General features: G+C 35.2%; 1 protein-coding gene and 1 pseudogene across 2 annotated transcripts; both read right to left on the reverse strand.

Moving 5' to 3' along the window:
• Window positions 1–1,916: 1,916 nt before the first annotated feature.
• On the reverse strand, window positions 1,917–13,511 carry LOC140689215 (germinal center-associated signaling and motility-like protein). 2 transcript variants are annotated; one of them, XM_072949418.1, is made up of 4 exons: window positions 13,491–13,511; window positions 10,127–10,176; window positions 3,104–3,132; window positions 1,917–2,201 (listed from the first exon to the last, which is right to left on the reverse strand). In XM_072949418.1, the coding sequence occupies exons 2-4, from the start codon at window positions 10,167–10,169 to the stop codon at window positions 1,962–1,964; spliced, it is 312 nt and encodes a 103-aa protein (XP_072805519.1). In that variant the 5' UTR covers window positions 10,170–10,176; window positions 13,491–13,511; the 3' UTR covers window positions 1,917–1,961. The 2 variants fall into 2 exon arrangements, with proteins under 2 accessions (XP_072805519.1, XP_072805518.1); XM_072949417.1 differs by having other exon boundaries at window positions 1,917–2,204.
• Window positions 12,164–20,562, reverse strand: part of LOC140689214 (nocturnin pseudogene) — a 73,229-nt pseudogene continuing 64,830 nt past the window's right edge.

Here is a 20,562-nt window from a genome sequence, read left to right on the forward strand (position 1 = left end):
TTTTCTACAAGGAGGTTTATTGTGTCTTGCCTTAAGTTTAAGTCTTTAGTTCATTTTAAGTTTATTTTTGTGTATGGTGTAAGGGAGTGTTCTAGGTTCATTGATTTACGTGCAGCTGTCCAGTTTTCCCAACAGCATTTACTGAAGTGATTGTCTGTATTCCATTGTATGTTCTTGCCTCCTTTGTTAAAGTTAATTGACCAAAAGTTTATGGGCTCATTTCTGGGCTCTGTATTCTGTTCTATCGATCCATATGTCTGTTTTTATGCCAATACCATGCTGTTTTGATCACTGTAGCTCTGTAGTATTGTCTAAAGTCTAGGAGGATTATTCATCCAACCTTTTTCTTTTTCTTAAGTAATGCTTTGGCAATTCTAGGTCTTATGTGATTCCATATAAATTTTATTACAATTTATTCTAGTTATGTGAAATATGTCCTGGGTACTTTGATAGGGATTGCTTTAAATCTGTAGATTTCCTTGGGCAGTGTGACCATTTTTAACAATATTGATTCTTCCAATCCAGAAGCATTGAATATCTTTCCATTTTTAAACTCTTCTTTAATTTCCTTAATCAATGTTTTGTAATTCTCCATGTATAAGTCTTCACCTCCTTGATTAGATGTATTCCTAGGTGTTTTATTACTTTGGGTGCTATTTTAAAAGGAATTATTTCTTTACTTTCTTTTCCTGTTGATTCATCATTAGTGTAAAGAAATGAAACTGATTTTTGTACATTAATCTTGTATCCTGCTACCTTGCTGAATTCTTTTATTAGTTCTAGTAGTTTTTGTATGGAGCTTTTAGGGTTTTTCATATATAGTATCATGTCATCTTCATATAGTGATAGTTTTACCTCTTCTTTTCCAATTTGGATCCATTTTATTTCTTTTTCTTGCCTGATAGTTGTGGCTAGGACTTCCAAGACTATGTTGAATAGGACTGCTGAAAGTGGACAACCTTGTCTTGTCCTAGATTTTAGTGGGAAGGTTTTCAGTTTTTCATTGTTGAGTCCTATGCTGGCTGTAGGCTTGTGATAAATAGCATTATGTTGAGATATGTTCCCTCTATACCTACTTTGGTAAAATATTATAAATATTTTGTCACTTACGGCCTTTGTGTCCTTATTGAGAAGCTGGCATATCATTTGGAATATCCTTGGGAATGAAAGTAAAATAGATGGATTACTTATGAATTTACCTAAATTTTAAAACCAGACACTATTCATCCTTCCTCATTTGAGATAACTAGTCATAGGTTAAATAAGTAGTATGTTGTGAACAAAACTATAAGCATGTATATTTTCATTTTCTTAGGAACCTTCAAGCAGAATTCTATGATTTACTATTGGAAAGAAAGACCCTAACCCTTATTCATTTATTCCTCTTTTTTTTTAAAGGCACTCTCAGTTTCTCCTTTCAGAAAGGCCAGTTATCAAAAGGTATTAGTTTTTGAACTACTACCTCAAATTTATGGCTAGAATCTCTAATACATGGAAAAGACAAGATTGAAGTAAATATCAGGTCAGCAAATGGTTTAGTCACTGGTCTTATATTTTAAAAGTTTATTTAATATATTAAACCTCAAAAACTGAAATACATGATTAGGAGTATGAATGTTGGCTTTTGAAATTTGGAAAGCAGGATTGAAACTGGATATTCTAAGTTGTATATCTGTGGGTGTTTATTGTCTTAGGAAGGTCTTCCCACCACCTCCATGTCCTCAGACCTTACAAACAAGAGGGTGCAGAATACTGTATCTCATTATGTCAATCTATATGGCTTTACCCAAACCACAGAAATGCCGTATTTCAGAGTTTCTCAATGCAAATATAGTAAAAGGACATAATTTCTAAGATTTGGCCAGAAATGAATGTTTCATGAACTGCTGAAAGAGAAGCTCCCCTGGAGGCCACTATGCTGTATCATCTTTGTTACTGGAAGACAATAAGGAATGAAGGTTCTAGTGAGGAAGTACAAATTCATAATCATTCTCAGGGGTACAGGAAGAAGACCTAGTAACAGAAGTCCTGAGACGGGCATATTCTGTTTCCGACTCTTCTCTTAATGGTCTCCCTCTTCCTGTGGTAGACAGAACATTCTCATAACCATCATCATTGGAGCTCAGAGAGGGTCTCTGATAGGGCAGGTGATTAATGACAGTGTAGCTCACTTCTTCAGAACCACTGCCATTCTCATTTTCCTGCCAAGAAAAAAAAGAGATCAAGGATCCAGAATCATCCATCAGGTTTTAACTCAGTGACCCACGCCTCCTTTCTTCTTGTTTGATGGTGATCTTACACCTCAAGTGTTCAAAGCCCTTTCTCCAAGCCTCTTAGAGACCTTATTTTAGCAACATGAACTGTGCTCCAAACTACTACTCATTCTGCTTTCATTTCACCTCAGGATAATAAAAGAGGAAAAAAAGTCGCTGTTGTCTCCCTGAATACCTAGAGAAAAGCAGTCGTATATTTTAGGTCACACATATTGAGGTGCAATATATGCAGCAATCAGATCTCAATAAGTACGTATTCAAGTTACATAGCAATACATTTTCATAGGATAAAATACAATTAATAAAATTTACAGTTTAAATACATTGTCAGTTGCATAGACCCATGGAAGAAAATTTAAAACATGAATACTACATGTTAATTAAATCAGTATAATGCTTATGTATTAAAAATAATAGACATTTTAATATGTTTATTGATATTCCATACAATGTCTAAATATAAACGCTAATTCCTGGACATGTGGATTAAAGAGGAATGTGAAAAGATAAAAAGAATTGATGCTCTCACATTGTAACTGAATTTGATTTCATTTATTTTTGTTACAAGGTTTTTGAAAATTAAAATAATAGATTTCAGTAGACTTGGGACAAGAATAAGAATTTACAGATTACCTAAATCTGTTAAAATATTTCAATATTTTAATTTCCTTTTATGTCTGCATTAAAATGAACAAGAATATTATTTAAAATATGAAAAATTTGATAAATCCATTCAGAAGTCACAAGTAAAGGAAGAGCTACAACTAGGCTTATATGAAGTTGTCTGTATTTTGACATTTATAAGACAAATGTAATAATTTCTCTATTACCTGATTAGAAGTGGATGGGACATCTTTACCTGGAGGATAACAAATAAAAAGGATAAATTGGGAGTTCGAGATTTGCAGATACTAACTAATATATAAAAAAAATAGATAAACAGTAAGTTTATATTGTATAGCACAGGGAACTATATTTAATATCTTGTAGTAACTTATGGTAGAAGAGAATATGAAAATTCATATATGTATGTTCCTATATGACTGAAGTATTGTGCTGTACACCAGAAATTGACACAACATTGTAAACTGAGTATACGTCAATAAAAATATATGTATGTATATAAAAAAAGAAAGCAACCTGAGAGTTGTAGAACTTCACAGGCTGGTGGTAAGGAGATGGTGAAAGAATAAAATACAGTGATAAAACTTCATCTAAACATCGGACATGATTGCATGTTATTACTACGTTCTCAAGGCTATATGACAAAATCAAGGAAAAACAAATGTTATGAGGCAGTGTCAATACTGTGTTTCTGTGTAAGTGACACACACCAAAGCTGGTGAATAAAAGTGGATTTTGAAACTGAGTAACAAAATTTTGTCCAGAAACATGCTATGAAATAGAGTTTGGCAAATATTTTTTAAAGAGTAATTATGACTGTGATATTTAAAATATAAATTGTATAAAATTATCACAGGAAAAGCACATGATTTTTAAGATGAACAATTATTATAGAGATAAGTATTAAGTAGCAATCATTACAGAGAAAATTACATTATAAAGAAAGTACTAAAATAACAAAAGTAACTATCTCCAGTTAAATCCAGATTCAGGTTGATTATACCTATGAATACTGAAGCAAATTATACATGTGTTAATCTGAGATCCACTACTAGTATTTTAATAAAGAAGTTATTAGAGAGGTCACAGAATACTAAATATATCAAAACCCCAATTTATAAAAGGAACATTGACTAATTCTTAAGTCTACAGCCTACTAAACTTGGTAGTGATTCTTAGCAAAATCTTAGAATATATTAAATAAATTAAACATACTTTGTATAACAAAGTTTGTTAGTAATTTCTAATAGCTCACTGTTCTTCACAAAAACAATCATGTTCAATGCACTGATTTCAAATATTTGCAGCAACATGGATATTCCTGGAGAATGTCATTCTAAGTGAAGTAAGCCAGAAAGAGAAAGAAAAATACCATATGAGATCGCTCATATGTGGAATCTAAAAATACAAAACAAAACATAAATACAAGTCAGAAACAGACTCATAGACATAGAATACAAACTTGTGGTTGCCAAGGGGGCGGGGGGTGGGAAGGGACAGATTGGGATTTCAAAATGTAGAATAGATAAACAAGATTATGCTGTAACACACAGGGAAATATATACAAGATCTTATGTTAGCTCACAGAAAAAAATGTGACTATGAATATATATATGTTCATGTATAACTGAAAAATTGTGATCTACACTGGAATTTGACACAACATTGCAAAATGATTAGAGCTCAAAAAGTTTAAAAAATTTTTAAATAAATCCATATAATCACATATCTTTATAAATATAATTATATATAATTTAATTAACAAATTTTTTAATTAATATCATCTTATAATCATAAACTGAGAGAATTATGTAGCCTGAATACAATTCAATTAAAGCATTAGAGGCAAGAATCTGGGGAACTAAGCATCAATATGAAGGGCATGAAGAAATCAAACAGTATTGGGTGAAGTGGTTGCAGCTTTTGGTGCTGAAGGTGTTAAAAGAAGTATCATATTTATTCTCAGAGTAAAGATGTGAAACATGTCATCACTATGCTAAAGGTCAGCTGAATTAACATCCTTAGTAGATTTCCTATTTGAGGTTAAGGCATTGATTGGAAAAGAATATGAACCTTAGAATTAGAACAGGAATATCAGGAAATTTCTGATGACTGCAATTAACCTGAATTCCAAAACCAGCAAGTAAGACTATGTTTTTAGATGAAGGACTGCCTCTCATCCTGAATAAATAGTGAGACTCTTCCTTCCTTGATTAAAAACCCTGCGGAAAGTCATCTTGCAGAGGAAAGCCAGCCAATATCCCTCAACAAAACACATCATTGTATTCAGACTGAAAATAAAAATCAGATCCAAGCATGCCCTTGAAATGGAAGAGATTAGAACAGGAAGAGAATATATGCCTTTTTATTCTTTAATATTTATTAACTACCTGCCCAAATCAAATAAACAAAAGGGTGAATTCAACAACATGGTATTTGATTGAATTGATTCTGTGAGTCTTAAATTATGAAGGAAAACACACACGTTATGGGACTGAATGAGTATCTAGATATTGGTGCACTTACCAGAAGATCTGGACTCAGTATTTTAGCTCAGAGTTGAAATTATTAACTAGAGCGGCTGCCTAGGAACTGACCTCAGTAATGACCCTTATAAAATAGCATTACTATTTCAGGTTGTAATTGTCTCCTATTAATGCTGGCCGTCTCCTATTAATCTTGGCCGTCTCCATTGCTTCAAACCAACTATGGCTATTTGAGTTTTTCTCATGCTGCATCACTCTGACTTTGTCTTTTCTGCTTCTCTCTTCTACCTTTTAAGAACCTTTGTGTTTATATTGTGTTAACCTGGGTAATCCTGAATACTCTCCCCACCTCAAGATTTTTTTTTACTGTCATACAGTCAGTTACAATGTGTCAGTTTCTGATGTACAGCATATGTTCCAGTCATGCATATACATATATATATTCATTTTCATATCCTTTTTAATTAAAGCTTATTAGAAGATATTGAATATAGTTCCCTGTGCAATACAGAAGAATTTTTTGTCTATTTTTATATATAGTGGTTAACATTTGCAAATTTCAAACTCCCCAATTTTTCCCTTTCCACTCCCTTTCCCTCACTAACTATAAGATTGTTTACTATGTTTGCGAGTGTATTTCTGTTTTATAGATGAGTTCATTTGTGTACTCTTTTTCCTTTTTTTTTTTTTAAGTTCCATGTATAAGTGATATCGTACGGTATTTTTCTTTCTCTTCCTAGCTTACTTCACTTAGAATAACATTCTCCAGGGACATCCATGTTGCTACAAATGGCATTATTTTATTCTTTTTTATGGCTGAGTAGTATTCTATTCTATAAATATACCATAAATTCTTTATCCAGTCATCTGTTGATGGACATTTAGGTTGCTTCCATGTCTTGGCTACTGTATATAGTGCTGCTATGAACACTGGGGAGCATGTGTTTTAAAATTAGAGTTCCCTCCAGATATATGTCCCAGAGTGGGGTTGCTGGGTCATATGTTAAGTCCATTTTTAGTTTTTTGAGGCATCTCCATACTGTTTTCCATAATGGCTGCACCAAACTGCGTTCCTTTCAGCAGTGTAGGAGGGTTCCCTTTTCTCCACAGCTTCTCCAGCATTTGTCATTTGTGAACTTTGGAATGATGGCCATTCTGAATGGTGTGAGGTGATACTTCATTGTAGTTTTGATTTGCATTTCTCTGCTAATTAGCAATATTGAATATCTTTTCATGTGCCTATTGGCCATTTTTATGTCTTCTTTGGAGAACTGCTTGTTTAGGTCTTCTGTCCATTTTTGAACTGGGTTGTTTGACTTTTTTTATTAGCTTGGATGAGCTGTTTATATATTCTGGAAATTAAACCTTTGTCAGTCACATCATTTACAAGTATTTTCTCCCATTCCATAAGCTGTTTTTTGTTTTGCTTATGGTTTCCTTTGCTCTGCAAAAGCTTATAAATTTAATTAGGTCCCATTTGTTTATTTTTGCTTTTATTTCTATTGCCTGGGTAGACTGCCCTAGGAGATCATTGCTAAGATGTATGTCAGAAAATGCTTTGCTATGTTTTCTTCTAGTAGGTTTATAGTGTCTTGTCTTATATTTAAGTCTTTAAGACATTTTGAGTGTATTTTTGTGTATGGTGTGAAGGAGTCTTCTAACTTCATTGATTTACATGCTGCTGTCTAGTTTTCCCAACACCATTTGCTGAAGAGACTAGACTGTCTTTTCTCCATTGTGTATTCTTGGCTCCTTTGTCGAAGATTAATTGACCATAGGTCTCTGGGTTTATTTCTAGGCTCTCTATTCTCTTCCATTGATCCACGTCTGTTTTTGTGCCAATACCGTGCTGTTTGAATTCCTGTACCTCTGTAGTATGGTCAGAAGTCTGGGAGGGTTATTCCTGCAGCTTAATTCTCTTTCTTCAATATTGCTTTGGCAATTCTAGGTCTTTTGTGTTTCCATATAAATTTTAGGGTGATTTGTAAAATTGTCATTATATGGGGGTGACATGGTACTATATTCTAAAGGCTGTACACAAAAACTACTAGAGCTGAAAAAAGAATTTGGCAAGGTAGAATACAAGATCAACATACAGAAATCAGTGGCACTTCTTTACACTAATAGTGAAATATCAGAAAAGGAAAGTAAAGAAATAATCCGTTTTAAAATTGTATCCAAAAAAATAAAATACTTAGGAATAAATCTGACCAAGGAAGTGAAATATTTATATGTGGAGAACTACAAAATGCTGATTAAGGAGATTAAAGATGATTTAGAGAAATGGAACGATATCCCATGTTCTTGGATTGAAAGAATTAATATTGTTAAAATGGCCATACTACCCAAAGCAATCAACAGATTTAATGCAATCCCTATCAGATTACCCAGGACATTTTTCACAGAACTAGAACAAATCATCCAAAAATTTATATGGAATCACAGAAGACCCATAATTGTCATTGTGGTTTTGATTTGCATTTCCCTGATGTTTAGCAACATTCAGCATATTTTCATGTGCTTGTTGGCCATCTGTATGTCCTCTTTGGAAAAATATCTATTCAGTTCTTCTGCCCATTTTTAAATTGGGTTGTTTGTTTCTTTGATGTTGAATTGTATGAGCTGTTTATATAGTTTGAATATTAACCTCTTGTCAACCATATGATTTGCAAACATCTTCTCCCACCCAGTAGGTGGTTTTTTGTTTTGTCAGTGGTTTCCTTTGCTGTGTAAAAAAAGCTTTTAAGTTTAATTCGGATCTATTTGTTTATTTTTGTTTTTATTTCCATTGCTTTAGGAGATAGGTTAAAAATATACTGCTGTGATTTATGTCAGAGTGTTTTGCCTACATTTTCCCCTAGAAGTTTTATAGTTTCTGGTCTTACATTTAGGTCTCTAATCCATTTTGCATTTATTTTCGTATGTAGTATTAGAGAAAGCTCTGATGTCATTTTTTTTACATGAAGCTGCCCAGTTTTTCTAGCACCACTCACTGAAGAGACTATATTTTCTCCTTTGTGTGTCATAGATTAATTGATCATAAGTGTATAGGTTTATTTCTGGGATCTCTATTCTGTTCCTTGATCTATGTCTGTTTTTGTGTCAGTACTATGCTGTTTTGATTGATTGTAGCTTATTGTCTGAAGTCAGGGTGCATGATTCCCTCTGCTCTGTTCTTCTCAAGATTGCTGTGGCTATTTGGGGTCTCTTATATTTCCATACGAATTTTTATTTGTTTTAGTTCTGTGAAAAATACCAAAATTAGTATTTTAATAGGGGTTGCTTTCAATCTGTAGGTTGCCTTGGGTAGTATCATCATTTTAACATTAATTCTTCCAACCCAAGAACACTGGTATATTTTTCCATCTGTTTGTGTCATGTTCAAATTCTTTAGTCAGTGTCTTTAAATTTGTGGTTCAAGAACTGATTAAGGGACCAAGGAGACTGCCCTGAAAGAATCTTCTTTATATTTTGGCCTTAGTAAAGGATGGCTAGGTCTTGGACAGTTTCTCAGATTTAATTAGATGGCAACTTTGATTGCATTTACTGTTCGGATAAGGTCTGTTTACTTCACTAAAGCAGCAGAATGACAGATATCTAGATACATTTGCTTTCATGTGGAGGGACACCAGTGCTGCTTCTTTGGTGTGTCTCAGAGCTTCAGCAGTTTCTGTCTCTCTGTCAAAATCTGACTTGCACAAACATTGATCATTTCATATACCCACAGGACGTATTAATGGTCTACTACATGGAGGACATAAAGCTGATAGGTCCTAGTGAACGGAAAAGAGCAGGTACCTCAGGCCACTTTAAACACATAGGTTGCCAAAGGAAAATGAAAGAATCTGCACCTCACTGAAGTTTGAGGGGGGTTAGTAGCCTGAATTATTTCAGGATAACTACATCGGATTCAACTTGCATCTCCTCTTCCTGTAAATCAAAATAGCACAATATTTGATGAGCCTCTTATTATTTGGGTAAGCTATATACCAATTGGAATTAGGCCCAGAAAGAGAGCATCTCTTGTGATAAATGATTAATGAGTTACAAAATCTGATTCCATAAAAATATTAATGAAATAAAGGAACTCTAGTAAAACTGATTAATCAAATAATAGAAAATCTGCATGTGCACACGTGCACACACAAACACGCGTGCACGCACACACACACACACACACACACACACAGAAACATTGTTAGAAATCAGAGGACATCATTATAGATCCTGCAAACATTAAATACATACAAGGATATGATTAACAATTTTAAGCTAAGGGCTTCTGAATTTTAGTTGAAAATGACAAATTTGATGAGAATTTCAAATCTGACAAGATGAATTAGAAAATGGAGATGGTCTATAACTACAAAAGCATTTACATCTATATGTTAAAAAATTATTCACAATACATATGACCTTTCCTAGATGATTTTTCCAAGAAAATTCTACCAAAGAGTAGAAGAAGTAAAATCATTCATACACAAATTTCTCAAGAAAGTAGAAAGATTCTAAATCTGGGTCACCTAAGAAGCACTGGCATCTTAGATGTACCCAAGAAAGGGTAGCACTGGATCGTAGAGAAGTGGACAGCAATTGAGAACCCAAACAGTGGAATGTGGTGTCAAAACAAATGGAGGAAGGAAGAATTTCAAGAGGGAGATGTTGAGCAACATTTGTAAGTGCTAGAAATAGTGTGATTTACAGCATCCCTAGTATGAGACATATTCTGAAGCAATGACTTACTTTTCTTATCTTGACCTTGATTTTCTCTCTCAAGTGTAGTCATTTCCTGCCTACAAAGGAAAGAGATAATAACATGAGACACTCCAGTTCTCAAAGCTAAAATTGCACTTGAAAGGAATGTTTCTTTGCTCTTAACCTAAGGTCATTGCTAGATTACATTTCAAAGGTTAAGTAAAATTAAAAGTCTGCTTACTTTGTCTCTTTCTGAAAAAGTATGAAATACAGTTAATAACACAGTATTATATAATTGAAATGGCTAGAGAGTAGACCTTAAACGCTCTCACATAAAACAAGGCAAATGTGTGAAGTGATGGGTGTGTGAATTACTTCAGTGGAAAAATACTTTCCAAATGTGTACATATATCAAATCATCAAATACTCTAAATATCTTAAAGTTTTACATGACAAGTTACTTCAGTAAAGCTGAAAAAAGAAAAACCACAAAAATGTAGGATAATAATGAAAAATGTGAAGAACAGACTCCATAATTTATGAAACTTCAGGAATTACTAAATTCTTAGACAATGCATATTGTATATTATCATATGTACAGAGAACATGTGCAGAGAATATGTGCAGTATGGTGAAATCAGGAATGATTCAATGAAGAATATTGAAACACAATTTGTTTCTCTGCTATTCTTCATGAGAGAGTACGTATCTTCAAAGACAAATGAGAAGTCTTAGAAATTCTAACTGCCAACTTACGGTGACATACATTATGTGGGCTAATGATGAGAGAAATAGAGATTATTTCCACAGGGACACAATTCTTTATGAAAACAGAGAAGAGACAAAGGGGTTGGGATTGCCAACACATCACCTTTTGTTTGCTTCCCGGACTGCTAAACTTGAGAGGAAAAATGGAGATGGCAAAGGATACAACCTGAAATGACCTGTCCACCGCAAAGAAGGTAATACACGCAGAACAGGGATGTGCCCAGGGCAGAGGGAGAGTATTTGGTGAGGAGGCAGTCTGAGACTCATACTAAAATCAAAGCCTGAATCTTAAGTTACTTCTCCTCTGCACCCTCCCCAAGCAAATGCTCAGATGTACACATACATATCACTTTATCTCAAAAATGACCTGCATAACAAACATAACACAAAAATAGCACAAACAGTGTATTTTTTAAGGCAGACAAAGAGTGATTATCTGCTATTAAATATTAAGAATAATAAGACATGGAGAGGGAAAGTGGGCCAGCATAAATCAGGAAAACAACTGAAAGAAATGACAACATTTTAGAGAAATTAAAACAGCATTAAAAACATGGAAAAGTAAAATCAGTTCCTCTAAAAACAAAGGAGTAGCATGTAAAGCACACTGGAAAATTAAATGGTATAAAATGAGGAGGTCAAGTCGTTAATTATGAAAAAAGAAGGCCTAATAAACATAGTTGTTATTTCTGGAGGTGAGAACCAAACAAATAAAGCAAAAGTGTTCAAATATATAAAAATAAAACTTAAAGACTTGAAGCTGAATATTGATTTTATAGGGAAAAATGCACAAATCATATGGAACATTGATACGTAATGCCTTCTGAACTTCAAGAATAAATAATGAATCCCAAAACATCCGTGGGGAAAACGCTGCAGATAAGAATCAGAAAGTTGGTTCTATAACATCAGCAGATACTTGCTATCTCCTTTCCAACCACAAAATGTAAAGGAGAGTTGCAAAGTGTCATAGGGCAGGCATAGTCCCTCTAGCGTTTCTACTTTTTCCTTTGTGCAGAGAAAGCAGATATGAAACACGTAGGAAATGACTGATTCCTGCAAACATTTTTGTTTCACATCACCAGCAAACACCTAGGCCTTCCTCTCAATCCCTCATCCTTTTATGCTTTGTAGCTGCAGGAGGGGCCATCTCAGAGGTAGAAACCCAAACCTTGAAATGGAATGATTAGGAAAGAGGTTGAGTGCAAAGATATGAAAAGCCCATGACCGATAAACAAGTCAGGGTGTTTCTCTGTTCATCTAAGCCAAGGCAAAATACCGGTGTCCAAATATAGATTGTTTTTTTCACTGCTTCTTTTTTTTTTTTCCTTTTTTTCCATTGAGTGTCTTGTGAGGGTTGGGCAACAGATAGGCACTTGTAAGTCAAATGGTGGTTAGTGCTTTGACAAACACATGGCCTGTAGAGGAAGATGGACTATAAAAAGCTAAATTAACAAATATAAAGTTACGAGGGAGGAGTAAATAGATGGAGCACAAGAGATTTTTAGGGCAATGAAAGTATTCTATATGATACTGTAGTGGTGGCTACATGTCTTTATGCATTTGTCAAAACCCATAGAATGTACAACATCAAGAGTGAACCTTAATGTAAACTATGGACTTTGGTTGATAATAATGTGCCCATGTTGGTTCATCAGTTGTACCAAATATGCCACACTGATGAGGGATGCTGACGGTAGAGGAGTATATGTGTGTGGGTAGGGAGGGCTATGTGCCAACTCTATTTTCTGCTCAATTCTGCTATGAACCTGAAGCTGCTCAAAAAATAAAGTCTATTAATAAATAAATTATATGTATGTATGTATGTGTGTGTGTGTATGTGTGTGTGTATGTGTGTGTATATATATATACATATATATGTAAAGTTACAAGTTAAGATAAAGGCATGGCCTATATAAGTGGGGGAGGTGAGGTGGGCAGTGCAGGAAATCCACCAGGTGTGGAAAAAGCATTACCACATAGTCTAGTCAGGGAGATTTTTCAGAGTAATCACAAGAGCCAGCATCTCCAAAAGAGATGATATCAAGCACAAGCAAGGAAAACAAAAACCATGAGCCCTAACAGAGCTGTATGTACCAGGGTCCTGAGGTGAAAATGATTGGTGGCTTGAAGAGTGTGACTCCCTGGGAGATAATGGGTGAGTGTGCAGGGTGAGATAGGACATTGGAGAGGTACACAGGAGTCAATCCTCATTGAAGCCTCAGGTGAAGAATTTGGATTTTATTCTGATGTAAGAGAGAACCATTGAAGAGTCTTAAGGGAAAGTCATAATTAGACATGTATTTCCCAAAGACTATTCTGGCTAAGCATAAAGAATATGCTAAAAGTGTGGCCATTACAAATAGCCAACCAAAACCAAACATCTTTTATTTCGGCTATACATTCATGCATTTGCTTTATATAGCTATTAAAAAACAAAATATGTACACCCACTAATACCCCATCTTTCATGTTTAGGTAGAGTCCCCATCCAACATTCTGCGAAGATCTTAGAAGCAATCACCAAAGAATTGGATCATTGTGGTTCTAAGAGGTCTAACATAAGGTGTTAGCTCTCTTGGGACAGAGATTCTGGAAGTTAATCTTTGGGAGAGGGAAATGCTCTGATATGCTGTGTTCTTACCGTTTACTTTTCACATCTGGGTTCTCCTTCCCGAGCTGCTTTTGATTATCTTTCAGGCAACTAAAGGAAAACATAAAGAAAGAGACTGCTACCTCCCTCCAAATATTTTCATCTCCATTTCTAGCTTTCCTTGCCATGAAAACCAAGCCTGCCTTTCCATTTTGTCAAACTTCTCTTTTCCTTTGAAATTGGCAGTCGTAGTTACAGAATGCAATTTGGAAATTGACCACAGGGGCCAGGCTGATGATGGGGCAAAATGTCTGTAGTGTGATCTATGATCTCAATGTGTCATTTTTAATAATCAGGAAAGTTCCAAGGCTGTAATTGATCAAAATTGGGAATGCAAGTTTCCTGAGTCACCAGAAGAGGTAGGTGGGGACAAAAAGGTAGAAAGACCTTAATAATGGGAGGGTGCAGACTCTCCATTGAGCCCAAGTAGCATCAGCAGCTTATGAACATCCATGTGCAGTACTAGGGCTATCGACCCTGGTCCTCTGAGCTAGAGCAAGGTCCTCCAAACACTGCTGTCTTGCTATCCATGTACATATAGGGCAATGTAATCTTCACCACTATTCAAGAAATTTTGGGGGGAGGGGATAGCTCAAGTGATAGAGCACTTGCTTATTAGCATGTGCAAGGTCCTGGTTTCAATCCCCAGTACCTCCCAAAAATAAAAGTAAATGAATAAACCTAATTACCTCCCCTCAACAAAATAAATAAAAAAAGAAAAATTTAAAGAAAGAAAAGAAATTTTTGTTGTACATATTACTCTTAGGGTTTTCCCATAAATTAAAATCATTCTTATGAGAATCAAACACAGACTGAATGATGATGATGTGACCAGAGTGACAATGTGATTACACTGTGGTTATGCAATAGTTAGCAATAGAGCCAGGCTCATAATTCAATTAATCAAATCTTTCACTACACCTGTTGTACAACAAGCATAGCATTACTTTGGTCTTTTTCTGCTGTCATCAGATCCCCAACATTGGTCTGTTGTCCTGTTTCTACATAGGGCTGCATGTAAAATATCTCAGACTATGAGCTCCACACTTGTTTACTGGCTTTATTCGGAGAAGTCATTTCCTCAGTGTTGGTGTTTACAGTTAAAGAAACATTGTTAGATATTGACATATAGGACCACTAAGCAGAGAATAGAATTTGTTAAATACAAAGTAAATCAGATTTGCAGAGGAAGGGACCCTTTTCTTTTACAGAATATATTCTGTTATAGAGATTTCTGGATAATACTCAAAAGTGGTCAGATTTTGATGTAATGATTATTAGTAGGATAGATTGTAAAATCAGGTAAAATTTAATTTCAGCGTCCCCATCTTCTGTTCTTTTTCTGCCTTCCTAGAGTCCAGTTTTCTCATGATTTCATTTTCCTAAATTGGTCAATGAAGAAAGAATCTACTAAAGTAATTGTCCTTGAGGTTATTAATGATTCACAGATTTAACCTTCTAAGGGATGTTTGTATTTTAAAGTTTAAAAAAAGTAGGAGCATAAACTTCTTACCTTAGTAGGAACCTAGTTAGAGTTTGATGTCATTAATATTACTGAACATAACTGGGCATTAAATTCTACTGTACATGAAGTAAAAGATTTTTTTAAATCAAGCAGAATTCAGGTAACATCAGACATCGGTGATATACAAAGATTTGTTGACTGAATTAATAGATTATCAATATTCTGTCATTAAAATAGCAGATACTAAGTTAAGCCTAGAAATGTATGTTTGCCAGAGTACTGAGATAATGGCTGATTTTTGCATATTTTAATACCTACATGTAAGATCCATAACCAAAAAATTCCTAGAAGGGAATATACACAGAATACTCTTTGACATAAATTATAGTAATATTTTTTGGATCAGTTTCCAAAGGCAAAAGCAATAAAAGCAAAAGCAAACAAAATGGACCTTATTAAACCTAAACATTTTTCACTGCAAAGGAAATCATTGACAAAATGGAAAGACAACCTACAGAATGGGAGAAAATATTTCCAAATGATGTGGCTGACAAGTGGTTAATACACAAACTATATAAAAAGCTCATACAATTCAATATCAAACAAACAACCCGTCAAGAAATGGGCAGAAGTTCTGAATAGATTTTTTTCAAAGAAAACATACAGAGGGCTAACAGACACATGAAAAGTTGCTTGACATCACTAATTAGTAGAGAAATGCCAATCAAAGCAGCAATGAAATATCACCTCACACCTGTCAGAATGGCTAGCATCAAAAAAACTACAAATAACAAACGTTGGAGAGGATGTGGAGAAAAGGAAACCATTATATGCTGTTGGTGGAAACATAAATTGGTGCAGCCACCATGAAAACCAGTGTGGAGATTCATCAAAAAGCTGAGAATAGAACTACATATGATCCAGCAATTCCACTCCTAGGTATATATTTGGAAAAAACCAAAAACACAAACACTAATTCAAAAAGACACACATATTGCAGTGTTTATACAACATCGCTATTCACAATAGCCAAGAAATAGAAACAGCCTAAGTGCCCTCAACAGATGAAAGGATATAGAAGCTGTGAGATATATGTATTTATACTATATATACTCTATCTATCTATCTATCATCTAGATAAAATGGAATATTACTCAGTCATAAAAAAGAATGAATTTCTACCATTTGCAACACGATGGATGGACCTAGAGAAAATTATGTTTAGTGAAATGTCAGACAGAGAAAGAGTCATACTGTTTGATATCACTTATATATGAAATCTAAAAAATAATACAAATGAATATATACACAAAACAGAAACCAATTCACATATACATAAAACATTCTAGTGGTTACCAAAAGGGAGAGAAAAGGGGGAGGGACATGTTAAGGGTATGGGATTAAGAGAGAGAAACTACCATGTATAAAACAAATAGGCAACAAGGAGATAGCACAGGAAATTATAGATACTTTCTTGTAATAACTTTGAATGGAGCATGATCTATAAAAATACTGACTCACTATCCTGTACACTTGAAACTAATATAATATTGTAAATCAACTATACTTCAATAAAAAGTAAATCAAAACAACAACAAAAAGCACATGACAATCAATAAGGTTTTATACCAAACAGGGTAGGTCATCAATACAAAGTCTATTAACATAATTTACCACCTTAGAACCTAAGAAAACAATACAAGATTTTCTCAATAGTTTCAAAAAATCCATTTGATAATATTGAGCCACATTAACAATAAAAATCCTCATAAAATGTATTGTAAGTTGGAACTTCCTTATTTTGATAAAAGCAATATATCAAAACATACAGCAAGGTTAATAAAAATGAAATAAGAAACAAGTAGGCTTTGCAAGAAATGAAAAGGAAGAGAAAAATCTTTAACTTTATAGCTGATGTGTTAACTGTGTAGAAAACCCAGTAACATTAACAAACCTTTAAAATAAATGAGAAAGTCAGCAAGGCTGGTGGACACAAAATGACCTTACAAAAGTCAGTAGCATTTCAACAATACCAGGCTAGAGAATAATGCACTTCATAGATTTGCTGTTTTAAATGGTATCTCGAAATCAACCTAACAAAAGAATACAAGAAAAAAACAAAAATTACAACTCTATTAAAACACATTAAAGAGTTGAATAAGTACAGTTACAAACAATTTTTGATTGGAATAGTGTATTTGCATTAACATAGCATTGTTTGCCCTCTAGGTAGTCAATGTTATCCCAATCAGAATTCAAGCTGGCACTTCTGATAAAATTAACAAATTAAATTTTTAATGAGTATGGGAGGGAAAAGTCCTCAAAGAGCTAAATCAATTTTGAAACAAAGAGTGATGAAGAGAGCATGTTCTGGACACAGTTGATGGGCAATGCAACATCTATTCTACCTTCTTTTCAGAGAAAGGAAAGCAATTACCATCTTCCTCTGACTCAGTTTCCACCAATATTCAAGCTGCAAATTAGGTGCTGCCCAAAGTGAGAAGAGGCCTTTTTATGGCTCTTCCTCTGAAAATCAGGCTCACAGAGGAATTTTCTCCACATAAGCATTCTGGTGTCCATTCTCCAGCCTCATAGACATTGTTGGTAGGGGGTGCGGAATCCTTAATTGGACAGCCCTTCTAGAAGCCTCCTGGGCAGGAGGGGCTCCCCTCAGTCAGTTCTGTAGGGTGAGAGTATCTTTATAAGAGGCCCAGCCTCAAACCTACAACTTCAGTCATTCCAATGATTTTGTAAGCACCAAATTCTTTATATTAAAACCCATCTTACTGGGGGAAAAAATCTGCTCTGTCTTATATTTCTTATGTCAAACCTCTATGATGTCATTGAGGATAGCATCACACCAGATACCAAGTCATACTACAAAGTCATAATAATAAAAACTGTATGCTGCCAATAAAGATATAGGCCAATTTTTTTTTTAATTGAGTACAAAGAAACAGAACCATCTATACGTAGAAACTTGAATATAATAAAGAAGGAACTACAGTTCGAAGAGAAAAGAGTGGCTCTTCTAGTAGATGAAATCACAAAATGTGGCTTAGTTTTAGAGAGAGAAAAAAGCAAAATTCCTAATTTAAGCTATATACTAACAGGGATTGATGATGTAAATAACAAAGTCAAAGAAATGTCAGAATAATAGCTTTGTCATATGAGAATGGGGAAAAACTTCTTCAGTTCCACTCCTAGGAAATTACTCAAAACACATATCCACAAAAGCATTTGTACGTGAGTATTTTTAGTAGCTTGATTCATTATAGCCAAAAATCAGAAGCAACTCAAATACTATGAATAGAAGAATGTATAATCATAATCTTGTATATTTGCACATAAATAGACTCTGGAACATTAAACAATAAAAAAAGAATGGACTTTGGTACACGCAATGTGGATGAATCTCTTCATTAATGTTAAGTAAAAGATAAATGCAAGAGTATATTCTTTTGTACGGGACCATTTACAAAATGGCAAACATGGGAATAGAAACCAGAACAGTGTTTGGAGGTGACTGACTGACAAGAGGCATGGAAACTTTCTGAGATAATGAAAAAATTACATATATATCATGATTTGGGTACCAGTTATATGGGTATCCACATTTGTAAAACTCAAGTCTTACACTTAACATTTGCTCATTTCACTATATGCAAATTTTGCTTTAATATAGAAATCGATGAAAGGAAAGTTAATTATTTTGAAAGCACCAAATCACAAACCATGAGGCAAAAAGATAACAAATTTTATATCAACATTTAGGATTTCCAGTAAATAAAAAATGTAACTAGCATATAGATGCTCAGTAAGAACAGGTATTTGTAATAGCTAACAGAGATTCTTTGTGTGAACCAACATTAGTCAGTCTCCTGAACCTCCTCCTAGTCCCATCTATGCACTTCCTTGTAAAATCCAGTTTTAACAAGAATCTTGCTATGAAACTTTTACTAGAAACCTCGCCCCTGATAGCTCAAATTCTTCATCCTCCACCATCCCCCAAGTAATATCTGATCATCCCGGCCTGTCTTCAGCAAGAATTCACTCAGGTTGGTTTAGCCGAACCACCTTTATCCCTATTTCTTCTTAGCAATTTTTCACCCACTGACCACCCCCCCAACTCTGTTCCATAGTTATAAATCCCCACTTGCCCATGCCATACTTGGAGTTGAGCCCCATCTCTCTCCTAGACTGTAAAATCAGGTCTTCTTTGCCATCTTTCACATGTGTCATTGAGTATTTTTTATTTTAACTTGGCTAACACTCAAGAGGTGAGTCTGCAGTATTCAAAAGGTGCTTGCTAATCCACAAGAATGCAAGAGACCAAATTAAAAAAAAAAAGATGAGTAAAGGATTTGAACAGTAAACATTTGAAAGAAGCTTTGGTGCCTAACGAGCATATGAATAAATACAGAAAATCACCAACAAACAACCAGAAAAATGAAAATTAAAATAACACTTGGATACAAATTTATATTAAAATGAATGAATGGCAAAAAAAAAAAAAAAAACTTCATGGACTTGAGCTTTGAGCCAGCACCTCTCCCAGGAGTGAGGTTGCTACGTGACAGGAAACAGAACGAAGAGAGGCCACGCAGGAAAGCCGGTGCTTTAGCAGAAAATCCCAGTAAAACACTGCTCACAATGAGGGCTCCTGCTGCAATGGCACCTCGGACCGGGCACTGCCAGGCACAGCGCCAGATAAGTGAATTTTCCAGACAAACACAGATTACCGCTTTAAGCGCAAAAGTATTTTAATGACAAGAGGCATTCTAAAGAGGTATTTCATAACCCCTTTCCTTGTTAAATAAAATGTTCTGTATAGAGGACACCCTCTAGTGACGAATCAGGGCCACTGGCATCACCTGCAATTGGAAACCTGGGCCACTGAAGTCCCCTGATGTCCCCTGACCCAGTGGCCCCAGCTGCTCTACTTTCAGACTTCTGCCGTATCTATCTCTTCTCTTTCTCTTATTCATTTGGCAAAGTTTCCTTACTTCCCAAATTCTCAAACTCTCCCTGCTTGAACACTCAACCACCCAAATTCAGGAGCTAAACCAATTCAGACAGATTTTCACAAGGCTCTCTCAATATCTGACACACTACTGCATACTAATTGCAATTCACAAGCCAAATAGATTTGGAAACATGGAAACCCCTCCCCTTCTACCTCTCCCTGACCACGTGGGAACCAAATGAATGGCAAGAGATACTTGTCTTTGAGAAGCACCAACCACGAGCAGGTGCTGAGGGGCTGGCAGTGGGCACACTCCACCCTCGACCTGCAGAGCACTTGTTTCCAGACGGAGGAGGCGGATGACAGATCACCAAACACACAGCTATGCAGGATGGAACCAGATAGTGATGAGGGCCATTCTGAAGAAGGGAGAGGGAGTGCAGCAAAGGAACAGGGCTGGGGGGTGCTAGACAGGTGATGCGGGAAGGCTCACAGGTTAGGCGGCCTGGAGAGGTGAAGGAGTGAGCCCCGCAGACAGCTGGAGACAGCGTGTCCAGGGAAGAGAGAGAGAGCAAGCATGTGCAAGGCCCTGTGGTTGAAGGGACGTGATGTTTGTGAACAGTGAGATCAGT

The sequence above is a fragment of the Vicugna pacos genome, chromosome 25 (assembly GCF_048564905.1).
Source record: "Vicugna pacos chromosome 25, VicPac4, whole genome shotgun sequence".
In the NCBI taxonomy this organism is placed as follows: Eukaryota; Metazoa; Chordata; class Mammalia; order Artiodactyla; family Camelidae; genus Vicugna; species Vicugna pacos.